This window comes from Macaca fascicularis, chromosome 18, assembly GCF_037993035.2.
Source record: "Macaca fascicularis isolate 582-1 chromosome 18, T2T-MFA8v1.1".
NCBI classification, from domain to species: Eukaryota; Metazoa; Chordata; class Mammalia; order Primates; family Cercopithecidae; genus Macaca; species Macaca fascicularis.
In genome coordinates, this window is record NC_088392.1 from 24,300,009 (window position 1) to 24,317,479 (window position 17,471).

At 38.3% G+C, this 17,471-nt stretch overlaps 1 protein-coding gene across 6 annotated transcripts in view; it reads right to left on the reverse strand.

Annotated features, from left to right (window-relative positions):
- Positions 1–17,471, reverse strand: part of WDR7 (WD repeat domain 7) — a 389,629-nt gene that overhangs the window by 366,811 nt on the left and 5,347 nt on the right. For 2 of the 6 annotated variants that reach the window (XM_065533758.2, XM_065533757.2), the window contains exon 2: positions 2,669–2,787. The exons of the other annotated variants lie outside the window; for them this stretch is intronic. In XM_065533758.2, coding sequence (XP_065389830.1) covers positions 2,669–2,670 — 2 coding nt within the window. In that variant the 5' untranslated portion in view covers positions 2,671–2,787. The remainder of the gene's footprint in view (positions 1–2,668; positions 2,788–17,471) is intronic. 6 annotated transcript variants of the gene reach the window in all.

Consider the following 17,471-nt stretch of genomic DNA (forward strand, 5'->3'; position numbering starts at 1 on the left):
TTTATCCCAGGCATTTGCAGTTTTTAAAATTTACTAATGAAAGGCCAATGACTTCAATACCTCATATTTACCTAGGACTTCACAGTTTACAAAGCACTTTTATGTATACTATTTCATTTTGATTCTCAAAACAGCCTTTCGAGGTTGGCCGACTAGAAACTGAGGCATAAACATGACCTGCCCTAGGACACGGAACTAGCAAGTCATAAAACTCAAATACAAATCCTGACCTTCGGATCCCAAGTTGTATGCCTCCATTAAAAAAGACAGATCAAACTGTTCTCAGAAAGTCTGGTACACACAGACTGTACTGTACCACTACCACTAGACAATAATTATGGAGAACTTTCCAAGTCCCGGAAATTTTTCTGAACATTGTTTGTGTGTGTATAAATATAAGTACATATATAAACTCAACTAATCCTTACAACAAATCAGGAGGTAAACACTATTATCATTCCTTTTTCATAGACAAAGACACCGAGGCACAAAGTGACAAGTGATGGAGCCCAGATCAGAACCCAGGCAGCCTGACTTCAGAACCTGTGGTCTTTCTCACTCTGCTAGGCTACTGATGACAAATGAGGTCTCCAAAACAGTAATAAATAGCAATGCCAAAGAAAAACTCAGTCCTGTTTCACACTGTGCTAAACATTTTCAAAACTTTGTTCAGGGCCGGGCACAGTGGTTCACGCCTGTAATCCCAGCACTTTGGGAGGCCAGGGTGGGTGGATCACCTGAGTCAGGAGTTCAAGACCAGCCTGGCCAACATGGTGAAACCCCATCTCTACTAAAAATACAAAAATTAGCCGGACATGGTGGCGGTGCCTGTAATCCCAGCTATCTGGGAGGCTTGAACCCGGGAGGAAGAGGTTGCAGTGAGCCAAGATTGCACCATTGCACTTCAGCCTGGGCAACAAGTATGAAGCTTTGTCTCAAAAAAAATTTGCTCGGTGAGAAACCCATTCAACCACACTTACTCCAAACCTGTTATGCCTGAAGGTCATGAATGTCTTTTGTTGTAAACTCTGAACCTTGAGGGAAGAAAAGAATGTCTTCATAAACTCATTTCTCCATTAAAGAAAAAAATGTAGTTTCTGGTGAAGGGATTTAAATTTGAGATACTAATCAATTAACCAGAGCATACTGGAGTGCACCTCTTGCAGGAGAGCACATTTGAGGAAGTATTCCTTAATATAACAAAATTAATATCTAATTGGCAAAACAATATTTAGGGGTTAAAAACTGTGGTTAAAAACTAGATAATAGGAGTTCAGAGAAGTTAGAAAAAGAAGACTGGAATAGTCAAAGAAAGTTGCATAGAAGAGAGGACTCTGATAGATCTCATTAGATACTAGGGGTCACCTATAGCCTGAGAGATGGCCAATCAAAAGGTATAATCATTAAAGATAAAATGAGGCAATGGCCAGGTGCAGTGGCTCACATCTGTAATCCCAGCACCTTGGGAGGCCAAGGTCGGCAGATCACTTGAGATCAAGAGTACAAGACCAGACTGGCCAACTTGGTGAAACCCCATTTCTAGTGAAAATACACAAAATAGCCAGGCATGGTGACACATGCCTGAAATCCCAGCTACTCGGAAGGCTGAGGCAGGAGAATTGCTTGAACCCAGGAGGCAGAGGTTGCAGTGAGCCAAGATCATGCCACTGCACTCCAGCCTGGGCAACAGAGTGAGATTCTGTCAAGAAACAAAGAAAGAAAAAGAAAGAAAGGGAAGAAAGGGAAGAAAGGGAAGAAAGGGAAGAAAGGGAAGAAAGGGAAGAAAGGGAGAAAGGGAGGAAGGGAGGAAGGGAGGAAGGGAGGAAGGGAGGAAGGAAGGAAGGAAGGAAGGAAGGAAGGAAGGAAGGAAGGAAGGAAGGAAGGAAGGAAGGAAGGAAGAAAGAAAGAAAGAAAGAAAGAAAGAAAGAAAGAAAGAAAGAAAGAAAGAAAGAAAGAAAGAAAGAAAGAAAGAGAAAATGAGGCAAGTAAAAAACTGAATGACACTGGAATGCTTACTAAAAAAATCTATATTACATCTTTTTTGTTGTTAGAAGCAATAATTTTCAACCCTTTGCTTCCCCAAAAACTTCATCTCTTTTGCTACAAGGGGTATACATTTAAAGAAAATATCAGAAGTCCACGTCTTGTTAGTAAAACCCTATTTGTGTCATGACAGTTTCATAAACTACCATGACACTAACAATTATTTCCATATTCCTATGTGACATTAGAAAATAAAACTAGGCTGGGTTTGGTGGTGCACGCCTGGAATCCGAGCAGGAGGGGAGGTAGAGACAGGTGGATTGCTTGAGCTCTGGAGTTCAAGACCAGCCATCTCTACAAAAAATACAAAAATTAGCCAGGCATGGTGGTGCACTCCTGCAGTCCCAGTTACTTGGGAGGCTGAGGTGGAAGACTCATCATCTGAGCCCAGGAGGTGGAGGCTACAGTGTGCCAAGATTGTGCCACTGCACTCCAGCCTGGGTAACCGAGCGAGACCCTGTCTCAAAAAAAAAAAAAAAGAAAGAAAAATAAGCACAGAACCAATTTTAATAAATTTGGAATATCATATTCCTGGCTGAATGATATATTCAACAGTGACTTTCTCAAAAAAGAGAATCTGGAAGGAGTTAATTTTCCATGGTGACAACACTCAGTTTTAACTTACATCACTAGCTGGGCGTGGTGGCTCACGCCTGTAATCCCAATACTTGGTGAGGCTGGGGCAGGTGGATCATGAGGTCAAGAAATTGAAACCATCCTGGCCAACATGGTGAAACCCCGTCTCTGCTAAAAATACAAAAATTAGCCGGGCATGGTGGTAGGCACCTGTAGTCCCAGCTAATTGGGAGGTTAAGGCAGGAGAATCGCTTGAATCCCGAAGGCAGAGGTTGCAGTGAGCTGAGATCGTGCCACTGCACTCCAGCCTGGCGACAGAGCGACACTTCATCTCAAAAATAAAATAAAATAATAAATTATATCACCAAAGATTTATCTCAAGTAAATAAGTGCTAAACACTGAATGCAACATGCTGAGATCTGGAAAGAACACCATTTCTCTAGCTGCTTGGCAACTTGTACTCAGTACATACTCCCTGGCTTAAAGAGAATGTAAACAGGCTCAGGACTATGGAATATAGGGTACTAAATGCCGCAAAACATTTTTTTTCTAATACCTTAAAAACCTAATAAAAATGAAACTTTAGAAAAGCCACCAGAAGCACTAATGAAATAATGTGAAATAGAGGATAACATGGCTTATGATGATAGAACAGTGTATGCCAATCAAATGCTTCTAGGAAAGACTACCAGCGAATTGGCAACCACATAAACCTAGTTCTAAGCAATGGATCAAAACAAAAACAAAACAAAACAAAACAAAAATGGGCAAATTAGCCAGGACCTGACCATTTAATCAGGTAGATCACAGGAATCTAAGTTTGAATTTCTTTAAAATGAATAACGGATGAGCCAAGACACACTAAACTGCCAACACAAGGAAGTTTTTTAAGGGGAAAAAAGGGCAATGTAAATCCAGAGCATGCAGTTTTTCAGTCATCACCATTCAACCAGCCTATGTGTTAGTTAATAATCCATGCTTAACGTTGCCAACATTATCACCTATTGTAGCAAAAAAGTTAAATACGTTCCAAAAAGCTTTATATTAAGTGGAATTAAGCAAGTCACAGGACAGGATTTATTGGGATAAAAAAAATTCTATTTTTATGGAAAATGCCAAAAGCAAAAGTGATTGAACAAATGACTAGAATAATCTGTTATGGTATTAATAGAAACTCTAAAATAAAATTACCTTACTATTTCTCTAAAATATTATATATATAATATATTCAGATTTTGCAACTAATACATTGAGGGCATATGCTTTCAAATTTCAACATGATCTTACAAATTGATATGTTCTTAGACTAGATGCTTCTAAAAACAAAATAATATTAGGAACATTGAGTTTTCATTTATGTTTGTATCAAAATCTGGCTTAAGTTACATTTAGAGACTGTTCATTCAATTGAAATGTTTAAAAGATAAAGCTCTGGAGTCAACAAATATCAGTAGTTCTAGATTCTACTTCTCACTTTGTCACTATGCAGTCTTTGATGATACTCATTTCTGAGGCTTACTTTTCTCACCAAGTTATTAAAATTAATACTGAATCATTTCTAAGTCAACAAATCAAATCATAAGGAAACAGGCATCTTAGAGATAAAATTTCAGTCATCTCTTTTGATTAATTTCAGGTATTGCTTTATTTCCCCTAATTTCACTTATTTCTCCACTCTGTATAGAAATAATTTAAAATGCTGTACTCCAGTCAACAAGAGCAACAAAAATAATAACTGAAAGAACAGTAGGCCTACAATCAGAAGACCTATATTCAAATCCTGGCCCTTCTATGTGATCTTGACAAAGTTATCTAGAGGTCTCAGTTTCCCCATCTGTAAAAGACAGATAACAATATTCTCCTCCTCTCAGAAAGATGTCATAAAGATCAAGAGGCCATATATGTAATGCAACTAGTACCATACCTAGCACATGGCAGATGCTCAGTAAAGATTATTTTTTAAAAAATACACACACAGATTTTGCTACTTCTTCACATTCTGCTTACACATCTACAGGTTTCTTTCAGCGCTTAATATTCAATAAGGTTGTACTTTCCAACGGGTTAATACCTTTCATTGACTTTCTGCCAAAGTATAAAAGTATTACTGTGTATGCTTGCCAAACACAATTCAAATTGTGCAACTGTGCAATGCAAATATGACAATTTAGTTCTGTATTACTTTATTAGAAATAATACTACCAACTTCCATCCCAAAACTAAAATGGCTTTCAAATAAAATTTCAATCTCCTAATAATTAGTAAACATTTTAGAGCAGCATTTCTCAGGTTTCCAGTTCATGTCAATACCATGGTAGGTATAGGTATTACAACAATTAATAAAATAGACAATTCAACTATCCAGTGGGGCTTACATACATGTAAACAATTACCACAGAGCATGAGGGAAGTCTCAAGTCATACGGAAACACAAAAGACAGATTTCCTAACCTAGACTTCAATGTGTCCAAGGATTCCTAGAAGAAATGATGACTAGAATGAGTAAGAATTAACCGGAATAGGCTCAGGTAATCACATGTTCAAAGGGCCAGAGGTATAATTATAATCTCAGTTCTTTCTGAACAGTAAATAGTAGGGCTGACATTTAGAGTAAAAAGGCAGAATGGTGAAAAAACAACCAACTGCCAACATGCATCAGATCACAAGGGGCTTCTTGGTAAGACATTTTCAAGAGTTTGGACTTTAATTTGACAGCAAAAGGAAGCAGGTAAAGTGTTTTAAATCTGACATTGCTTTTCAGAAAGATACTCTAGCTGTGATATAATAGAGAGGGATAAAACTGAGGACCTGAAGACCAATGAGGCTATTGAAGTTCTGTAGGAGAGAAATGGTGGTGCCTAAATTTATCACAATCTCTCATTACTTATTTCTGGGGCGTCTCTGTTAACAGCACTCTCCACCACTACTCTTTCAAGCTCCCTGGTTACAAGATGCACACTCTGTGTACTCACTACCAAATGATGCTTAGCACAGCATCTACCACATAGGACATCTTTAATAAACAAATGGTGAAGGGTATGTGTGGTGAAAATAGTACTAATAATACTAACATGAGAGCTACTTTAAAGATGTAATAGATAAGACTTGATATTCAACACACCAAGGTGATCAGGATGCAACATGGATTCTGATACAAGTTTTGCACAAAGGTACTTTGAGGATAAAAGAAAAGAAAAAGCAGTTTTAAATACTGAAAGCTTTCTAAGTAAAGGATGGGCATTAATATTACAATACTGATGCCTAGGGAAGTATCGATAATTTAGATTCCAACATGGAAGATACATTATTGTATGCTTAACTGTAATTTATTAACCCTAGGTTTGGGGATGAGAGAAAATACAAGGTTCCACACTGATCTTCAGTTGGGCCACATTGTAAAGAGACTTAATGGTCCAAAAGCAGATATCTACACAGAGAAGCAACATGCTCAAACTTTTTGAGATAGTATGAAGGTTGGATTAACACAGAGAAACAACTAAAGAGGGGGAAAACAAATAATGATGATACTGCAATAAGTCTGGGTGCTAAGAAGCTTAGCTAAAATTAGAGTACTAAAAGAAAAATAGCAGATATTACAGAGGAAGAACAATAAGTCATGGGGGTTGCTGAAACACGTAAGGTCACAGGCAAGAAGACTATTGCTTTCCAAACTGGGTGGTAAGGAAAGAGGTAGGAGGGAAGAATAGTGAGGCGGAGGAAGGAAAGTGAGAGCAATGATGCTAAAGAGGAATCTGGTCTCTAAAAAACGGTAACTCAGAAAGTATTTTCATAAAATGATACCAGAGACCTCAACAAAAACTGTTCTATGTGAATGGTAAAAAGGCAATGAGCTTTTGCCAAACCAAGCCACTTTAAAAGTTTATGAAATAGTACTCTGTCTCCTGCTGTTCTGCTTTTATTTTTTATATTTAAGCATTTAAAAAAGAAAGGCTTTTAGAATTGACAAAAAAAAAAAAAAATAGCCTGGTTTCCCAATCTAGAATGGAGAGAGTATAGCTGCTTACCATCCTGGGGATTTTATGTTTGGGTGGATATTTAGGTCTGTTAGCAACTCTCTCCAGATCACACAGCAAATTGATCTCAGAGCTCAAAGGCAAACACAGATCTCCTGGGTCCTAATGAAACACTTTTCACTATCCTATATTGTCTTCATTTACCACAAAATTCCATTTATCAGAAAGCTTCATTATCCAGGCATTCTGGTTAATCAAGATTTTGCCAAAACATAATACTCATTAGAAGATAAATAGTACTGCAGTGTTTACAGATAAAATCATGTGATGTCTGCCATTAGTGGCTCTGGGAGAGGGAAGAGAATATGGGCATCAGAAGCATTAGAAGGAATGAAGGTGAGGCCGGGCACGGTGGCTGACGCCCGTAATTCCTGCACTTTGGGAGGCTGAAGTGGGCGGATCACCTGAGGTTGGGAGTTTGAGATCAGCCTGACCAACATGGAGAAACCTCATTTCTATCAAAAATAAAAAATTAGCCGGGCATGGTGGGGCATGCCTGTAATCCCAGCTACTAGGGAGGCTGAGGCAGGAGAATCGCTTGAACCTGGGAGGTGGAGGTTGCAGTGAGCCGAGATCGTGCCATTGCACTCCAGCCTGGGCAATAAGAGTGAAACTGCGCCTCAAAAAGAAAAAAGAAGGAATGAAGATGAAATAGTATCATAAGTATGATGGATGCTATGTGCCCAAATCTTCCTTCGGGAAAGAAGGACTTAACTGCTGAGAGAGTTCCCCGCAGACAGGCTCAGGTTATTAGCACCACTAAGGATTGTCTCAGCCCAAGAGAGATGGCTTATCCAAGCTCATGTACCCTTCCCATGGGACAGCTCACATCCAGTGATGGATCAATATGGAAATATAAAGGCCAGACCCCCTCACAATTCAGGATATCTCTGAAGGGTCATCCCATCTTCAGAACTTCCCCCAGGGTCAACTGAGACTCCTCTGAGACTCATCACAACCAAACTTTAACCTGGGGCCAAAGCTATTTCCTGTCCCTGGGTGTTGATCCCAAGAGTACTCCCTAATAAGCCTGAGTCTCCATCTCAGAGTCTGCTCGCCAGGGAACTCAAACTGTGAAAGTAAGTATTGAAGGTCTTTTTAGTGCAAGAATGTGCATTATACTGTTCTTTCTACTTTTATATGTTTGAAAATGTCTATAATTTTTTAAAGGGTACCTGGAAAGAACTTCAGTGTCCACAAATAACGGATTAGTTAAATAAATTATGATAAAGCTTTACAATGGAACACTGCAGTATGAGAAATAAAACAAACACCAAAATATACAGTGGGTACACACACACTTTGAATAATTCTGGAATGATATTGAACAAAAAAAAATCAGTAATAATGACTGCCTTTCAAGAGGAAGAATAGGAAGAGGAGACTGGGCTGAGTGGAATTCCTAATTCTCAAGACAAATTCCTGGGTCTTTTTTTTTTGCCCCACCATTGTGTTTTTCATTACAATATAGTTAAATAAAGTGGCCTAGATACACCTACACCAAGTTTTTCTTCTTCTTCTTTTTTTTTTTTTTTTTTTTTTTTTGAGATGGAGTTTCACTCTTGTCAAAAAAAAGGCTGGAGTGCAGTGGTGCGATCTCGGCTCACTGCAACCTCTGCCTCCCAGATTCAAGGGATTCTCCTGCCTCAGCCTCCTGGGTAGCTGGGATTACAGGCACCCGCTACTAGTCGCAACTAATTTTTGTATTTTTAGCAGAGACGGGGTTTTGCCATGTTGGCCAGGCTGATCTCAAACTCCTGACCTTAGGTAATCCACCTGCCTCAGCCTCCCGAAGTGCAGGGATTACAGCCATGAGCCACCGTGCTCAGTCACACCAAGTTCTTTTGTTTTAAAGTTGTACATATGCACACAACATGGGATTTTGAAAATACATTTAACTTTAACAAGTATTTATCTTTAGCCTATAACCTTTTCAAATGCTAGCTCCCTTCCACTGTGAGTGCCCTGTCCTAAGCCACATAATTTACTACTCCTGCTACTCCTATTTTCACTACACCTTACAAATGCTTGATGCATAACACTCATTCATTTGTACAGCCTATGTTTCTCAAGGATAAAATCTGTAAATCTAGCACCCTTGTTATCTAAGCATTATCAAGTAAACTGCATATCTGCACCTAAATCGCTGGCTTTTACTACCGGTCAATATGTATTTATGGAATGAATAAACAGAGAATAACAATAACTAGCATTTATTAAGCCCTCACTATGTGCCAAGGGCTGTATTAAGGGTTTCACACACAACCTAAATTTAACTCTTTTGAGGAAAAATGTCTCTTTAAAAAAAAAAAAAAAAAATCCTCCTGAACTCTGCGAAAATCTTCCTCCTTGAATTATGTTCTCACCGTCTACCATTTCAATCTATTTTATAAGTTAACCTTTGCCCTTCAAACATGTCTACATTTTTTTATTTTTATCCAAATACTTTCACTGGCCTCTACTTGAAACCCTAACAATCTCTCTCCCTCTCATTAAAATTAGCATTTTGAAATCTGTGGTCTTTAACTTGGTGCTTCCATTTTCTCATGTACTCTAGTCTGGGCCCTCAAAAAGACGTAATTTAAGGACACTCAAGATCTCCCACTACATGAAGGGGTCAACAATCCTTCTAAAATGACACTCCAGGGCAGAGCTCTCCCATATTGCAGAGACAAGCAATGCCTTACAAGAGAAGTGAGGAAAGAGGATGCTTTGACATTAATCGATTGTTGATATCTATTCTTCCTAAGTCCAGTTATCTTATATGTATTCTATAACTGCTAGTGTGACGTTGCTGATTTTTTGCAATACACTCTCTTTTTTTCTGGTACAGCAGACTGTCCCCATTATCTTCTTCCAGTTTTCTCAGCTTTCTTCTACCCAGACACATGGAGGCCTAGAAAGCCCTAAGAAAAATTCCAAAGACTTAACCTTGTTACCTCATGTTGGTTTGTTTTTTTTTAATTTGATGTGCCTTTAAAAATTACTAAATGAAATTACCTTTCTCTTTGTGATTCCTCCCAAATTTTTATTATGAAAAATTTCAAATATACAAAAGTTCAAAGAAGAATATAACAATCACTCAAAAAATAATATCCTGTCACATTTCCTTTGGCAATGTGGTATATCTACATATGTGCTGTGCATATATATGCATGTATATGTGCTGTATATATATGTGGTGTATATATGCTGTGCGTATATGTGTGTGCTTTTGAAAAGTCTGTGCTGTGCATCTATATGTGTATGTATTTTGTGTGTGTAGAACCATTCGAAAGTAACATATACATATGATGACTCACCCCTAAATGCTTTTAAAGACAGAACTTAAAAATAAGGGCATTCTCCCTCATAAACACAATACCATTATCACACTCACTATTATCAACACCATAATCATTCTCTAATAGCATCTACAAACTAGTCCACATTCAAATTACTTCAATCATCTACAAAATGCTTTTTATAATGTTTTCCCCGCAAATCTATAAACAAAATAAAGTTTTACACACTGCATTTGGTTGCTGTTATGGACTGAATGATACGTCCTCCCAAAATGCATATGTTGAAGCCCTAACCCCCAGTGCATTTGTGTATTTGGAGGTAAGGCCTGTGAGAACAAGTGATAAAGGTTTAATGTAGTCATAAGAGCAGGACTCTACTGTGATAGGGCTGGTGTCCTTGTAAGAAGGAGAAGAGATACAAAAGCTCTCTCCCTCTCCACCACTGTGAGGACATGGTGAGAGGGCAGCCATCTGCAAGCCAGGAAGAGAGCCCTCACAGAAAATAAACCTTCTGACCTTGATCTGGGGCACTTCTAGCCTCCAGAACTGTGGGAAAATAAAATGCTGTTGTTTAAGCCACTCAGTTTGTGGTATTTTGTATGGCAGCCTGAACAGGCTAAAAAAGCTGTCAGGTCTCTTTAGTTCTAGAATAATCCCACCTTATTTTTTTTAATACTAATTAAAAAAAAAAAAAAAACAGTTGTTTGTAGAATGTTCCACATCTGAAGATTTTTCTGATTTTTTTAATGATATCATTTAATCTGTGCCTCCATCACCTGTTTTTACTACAAACAAAATTGGATCTAACAACGTTTGCCTCAAGTGAACATTGTTGGCAAGAATACTCGATAGCTGGTGATGTACACTTCACACTGCATCACCTCAAGAAGCATATAACATCACATTGTCCTATGAGCAACAATGTTACCTTTGACCATTTGATTCAGGTGGTGACTACCAGATTACTTTCACTGCTACTGTTTTTGTTTTTCCTTTTGAACTATCAATGACCTATGGGGCAATATTCTGATAAGACCATCCTGTTCCACACTATCCCATGTAATACTGGTAGCACACATGATTTCTAAAAGCTATAAAACAGTTAAGATTATATACAAACTAGTATCAGATCAATGTTAATTCCTCCACACTGTTTGTCTAGCTCTCAAATGCAAAAGCAAGACGTATTTCTGTCCTAGCAACAGGGTGTTTTCACAGGATAGTCAATATGTTCTCAGTCTGTGTACTTCTTGTGTCCCAGGCAGGCCCCCTGTGACTTGCAGACAAAAACAAACTCAAATTTTCTTTCATGAGAATGGACACACATGAACTGGCATAGGCCTTAGCTACCCACCTACCAATGGGGAATATGAGAAGCAAGTACTAAACCCTAAACAGCTAAATGTATTTGCCACAGCTGCAGTGAAAGAAGTAGTTTATAAAGGTTTATTCAAATTCTCAGAGAACATTCCTATGTCATTTGCCAAAAGAGTGTACCCAAGTCAAGATCACAGTATGATGTGATGAGGATGTGATCATTAAGATGATGGGTTTTTTTTGTTGTTGCTGTTGTTTTATGTTTTTTGTTTTTTTTTTTCGTGTGCTTGTGGATTTACCACCAATCGATTGAAGACTTGGAAAACAAACCTGAAGCAGATAATGAAGACTCTGTTTATTATACTACAATGAAACAGCTAGGTCATAAAAACACACTAAAGAAACTACTCAGCTGCTTCCTTATAACAAAGTGTTTCCAGAATTTAAGAGCTGTAAGGGACACAACCTTCTGAACACTTAAGCAGTTGACAAGATTATACTTTCTTATTTGGGTGGTTAAGAAATATACTGTACTACTCTCAATGAGCCTGACACTTTAGGACTACTTGGTTAAAGGAAGTTCCAGTGTTCAGTTTCAAAGGAACATGTGGAATGAGCAGATGGCAACAGGAGACTACACTTATTTCTTATTGCTAAACAGCCCTGAGTGCATGAGAGACAGATTTTGAAGAACTGCAGAGCTATCTGGTCAAAAATAAATCACATTTTAAATGTGATTCATAGATTTTGAGTCCTGTAAGTCATGTTTTAAATTTCTGCAGGTGCTATTACAATGACTGAACTCTTCTGTTATGCTCTATCCATCACCAACCTACATCAATTTCAAGAGTTACCGATTAAGCTAAAAGCCCATTATGCCCACCAAGACCTTACTTTTTAAAGGAAATTCCATTTGGTTGAATCAACTTCAACTTTCTCCTGCCACCCACCTCTAATCGCATTTGCATCTCCAGTCATTTCAATTTCTTCCCTTACGTTGCCATCAAAAGTCTAAACTGAGCACTGAACTTTCTCATTGTATATAAATTGAATTAAACAGAAAAAGAAGAAACAAACATGCTTCCCCAAACTGGAAGCTGAATTATCACATTAGTCTTGGAATCACTAAAATAAGATGGGCAACTGTGAAGGTATGAAAGTCACACTGACTAGAGCGGAGCCCAGCTCTCCATTTCCATTTCAAACTCTGAGGAAATATGTGATGTCTCAAGTTAAACTTCTCATTTGTAACATTACCCTCCTCCTGCTCTGCCTGTCACAAAAAAAAAAAACTGCCCTTGACACAGTCACCAATGACCTCCCCACTGTTAAATCCATTACCAAGTTCTAATCCTTATCTTACTTGACCTAATAACAATATTTGACATAGTTCATATTCCGTCCTTGAAATAAATACTTCTTTACCTGGCCTCAAAGTCTTCATCTTTTCCTGACTTTCCTTCTTCTTCTCTCGCTTCAGTCTCTTTTCTTTCTTTCTTTCTTTTTTTTCTTTTTACCTTTAAATGTTGGCATTCCCAGAACTTAGTCCTTAGACTTCTCTTCTCTGGCAACACTCACTCTCTCAATGATCTCATCAAGCCTTATTGCTTTAAATACCATCTACAGGTCAAGTATCCCTTATCTGAAATGCTTGGAATCAGAAGTATTTTAGAGTTTGGAACTTTTTCAGATTTGGGGATATTTGTATTATACTTACAGGCTGAGCATCTCTAATCTGAAAAATCCAAAATCCAAAATGCTCCAATGAGCATTTCTTTGGAGTGTCATGTTTATGCTCAAGAGTTTTAGATTTTAGAGCATTTTGGACTGCAGATTAGAGATACTCAACCTGTACACACTGACAGTTCCCCAATTTATTGTGTGAGACGCTTTTCTGAAATTCAAATCTGTATGTCCAGCTGCCTACTCAATATCACCTTTTGGATAGCTAGTAAGTTTCTCAAACTTGGCATGTCCAAAAGTGAGTCCCTGATCATTCCTCAATCATGCCCCTCCCAGTCTACCCATCTCAGTTATTGGCAACTCCAGTTTCATAGCTACACAGACCAAAATCCTAGAATCATCTTTAGTTACTCTATTACTCTCTCACACATACACATTCCATATCCCAATCCATCAGTAAACTCCACTGGCTATACCTTCAAATCATATCCAGAATCCTGCAACATCTTAACATTTTCACTACAACCGCCCTGTTCTCAAATCAGCATCTTCCAGCAGGGATTACACAACAGCCCTCTATCTGGTCTCACTGTTTCCATCTTTGGTCCCCTGCAATCTCAACACAGCATATAGAGTAATACTGTTTAAAAAAAAAAAAAATCATGCTGTGATCACATCTCAAAATCTTCCAATGGCTTCCTGTCTCACACAGAGCAAAAACCAACTCTACATACAACTGCCTTTCCTATATGAGTGAGGTGGTTGCTCTCTCCCTTGCTTACTCTTTTCCATCTGCCCTGATTCATTGGTGTTGCTCAAAGATACCAAGCAGAATCTGACCTCAGAACAGTGTCCCCCACCCCACACTCCCTCGCCCTCTTCAAATCTCTATAAAATATTACCTTTTTAGTGAAGGGTTTCCTGACCATCATAAATTGCCACTCAAACAAAACACTTACAATCATTTAACATACCATATGTTTATTTATTTATCATCTGCCTCTCCTGCTATATGTTCTATGATGGTAAAGATTTGTGTTTGGTTTATTCTCTATTGTATTCCCAGTGCCTAAAATTCCTGCCACATAGAAGGAATCCAAATACTTGAATAAACAAACAAACTAGGGAATGAAATATGTTTGCGTTGGCTTAAGTAAAATTGTACCCATCAACAAATTAAAGTATATCTCGATTTTATATGTTTTGGATTTCAAAGGGGAATTTCTTGTCAATTAGTTCTTCTATAATAATGTCAACAATTAATACAAGTCTCCTTAATCAAAATGCCATTAACATATTATTGTTTCTTCCCCAGCTACCGGTTTTACCTACACTCCTGCCTCTTTTAGTTTATCGTGACATATACACAGCCAAATATATCTTAGGAACTATGAAGCAAATTAGCTGACATAATCACCACTACAGTCACTAAGGCCTAGTAATTAATCACAACACTGCTTCTTAAAAGTAAGCACAGTGGGCCGGGCATGGTGGGATTAAAAGTAAGTACAGTGGGCCTGTAATCCCAGCACTTTGGGAGGCCGAGGCAGGTAGATCACAAGGTCAGGAGTTCAAGACCAGCCTGGCCAACATGGTGAAACCCCATCTACTAAAAAAAAGAAAAAAATACAAAAATTAGCTGGGCACAGTGGGGCACACCTGCAGTCTCAGCTACTCGAGAGACTGAGGCAGGGGAATTGCTTGAACCCGGGAAGCGGAGGTTGCAGTGAGCCAAGATCGTGCCCCTGCATTCCAGTCTGCGCAACAGAGAGAGATTCTGTCCCAAAAAAAAAAAAAAAAAAAAAAAAAGGAAGTACATAAAAAAGTAAGAGCCTACAGAATAACCCTTAGCACTTCAGAAATCTTCCCTCCCCTAAACTCACCTATGCCCTAACATTCGTTGTTCCAACATTTTATGGCTCCCACTAACTCAAGTAATCATCAGCCAAAAAAAAACCCTGTAATTTCATTAAACATTACCAACATATTTTGAAAAAAAATCTAATTTTATTTAAAATAGTAAATACTTCATGAATATAATATATATGTTCTTTAATAGAAAGGAAGAAAAGATTTCCGTGGACCCATAAGGACTTTCTGAATAAAAGAAATGATATTTCATTCCTGTGAATTTTTTGTTCCAACTAATGGAAGCTTATACTGTTTATTTGCATTTGAAAAGTTTAGAAAAAAAGAAGAGCCTTTAAGGACGATAGCTTGAATGTGAAATAAACTTGAATGTGAAAACAGAAGGTAACTGGCTCACTCTATCAGTCTGTTATCACTCACATATACCAACTATCAACATTCAGAGGGAAACATGATGTGCAAAAAAACTAGAAGAGTATCTTCAGTGAGCTTGAAGGGTCATAAATTACAACTGCTAAGCTGAATGGGAGACTGCATTTTCAAAGTTATGTATTTCCAGGCTGGGCACAGTGGCTCATGACTAATTCCAGTACTTTGGGAGGCCGAGGCAGCAGATCACTTGAGGTCAGTAGTTCCAGACCAGCCAGGCCAACATGGTGAAACCCTGTCTCTATTAAAAAATACAAAAATCAGCTGGGTGTGATGGTACACACCTGTAATACCAGCTACTTGGGAGACTGAGGCAGAAAAATTGCTTGAACTGGGGAGGTAGAGGTCACAGTGAGCCAAGATCACACCACTGCACACTAGCCTGGGCGACAGAGTGAGACTCTGTCCCAAAAACAAAACAAAACAAAACCAAAAAAAAACAAAGTCACGTATTTCCAGAAATGTTCTATTTTTAAAAGCCTACAGAATAACGCTTAGCAGTTCAGAAATCTTCCCTCCCCTAAACTGACCAGTGCCCTAACATTCGTTGTTCCAACATTTTATGGCTCCCACTAACTCAAGTAATCATCAGCCAAAAAAAAACCCCTGTAATTTCATGAAACGTCACCAACATATTTTGAAAAAAGAAAAATAATAATTTTATTTAAAATAGTAAATACTTAATGAATATAATACATATGTTCTTTAATAGAAAGGAAGTAAAAATTTTGTTAGACCCATAAGGACTTTCTGAATGCAGTCATGATATAGGATTTCTCCTTCCAACATAATTGTTTATGTTCTTTTGTATCCAGCAGAGTAGCTTTAAGTATCAGATACAGACCAAGACAAATGAACCATATGGATGGAGCTCAAAATGTAAGTTTACATTACTATCATAATATCTGTCAGAGAGAACATAAGGTGTCCTCTTATTGATGACAGGATTTCACTGAACTATCCATAGCTCTCAGTTGATTTTGCCTATGATCAATGGCATGCACATATGTAAGACTATTAATTCTTTAAAAGGTGCATCAATTAAATGGAAAAAATGAAAATAGAACCTGCAAACCTCACTAACTCCATAATTTAATTGCCAGGCATGGTGGCTCATGCCTGTAATCCCAGCACTTTGGGAGGTCTAGGCGGGAGGATAACCTGAGGTCAGGAGTTTGAGACCAACCTGGCCAACATGGTGAAACCCCATCTCTACTAAAAATACAAAAATTACAGGTGTCCTGGCGGGCACCTGTAATCCCAGCTACTAGGGAGGCTGAGGCAGGAGAAACGCTTGAACTTGGGAGTTGGAGGTTGCAGTGAGCTGAGATCACACCACTGCACTCCAGCCTGGGCAACAGAGTGAGACTCCATCTCAAAAAAAAGTCCCAACAAATTAAAAAACGGTCACAGGGAGATGTAACAGATAAACCCAGGAATAAAGGCACTACATAGTTCCAGGCCTCACTCTACACGCACTAAAATTACTTCAAGATGTACACTATGAATTTTGATTTCTGTCTAGTAGAACACAAAAAGACAAAAGTAGATTATCAATATATGAAAATCAACAGCATTTTCTTGTATCAGCACTAATCTACTTTAAAAATAGTATACCATTCACAGTATTTTTATAAACTACAAATATTTTACTCAAAGTCATAAGTGAAAGACCATTCCACGTTCTCAGATAAAATGTCCTAATATTATAAAGATATCACTTTTCCTCAAAATAAATCTATAAGTCAAAGTTCTACTGGTATTGTTTTTAGAAACTCAAACTAACTCTAAAATACATAGGAACAAATAAAAATCCACAAATAGCTGAGCCAACTTTGAAAATGGGCAAAGATAAGAGAAAGTCCTCTAGCAGACATTTAACATCACTAGCTATTTGGGAAATGCAAATTAAGACCACCCTGAGATATCATTACACATAAGAACAGTTAAAAAAAAAAAAAAAAAAAAAAAAAAAAAGGCTAGGCGCGGTGGCTCACGCCTGTAATCCCAGCACTTTGGGAGGCCGAGGTGGGCGGATCACAAGGTCAGGAGATCGAGACCATCCTGGCTAACAAGGCAAAACCCCATCTCTACTAAAAATATAAAAACATTAGCTGGGCATGGTGGCGGCGCCTGTAGTCCCAGCTGCTCAGGAGGCTGAGGCAGGAGAATGGCATGAACTCGGGAGGCGAGTTTGCAGTGAGCCGATATCGCGCCACTGCACTCCAGCCTGGG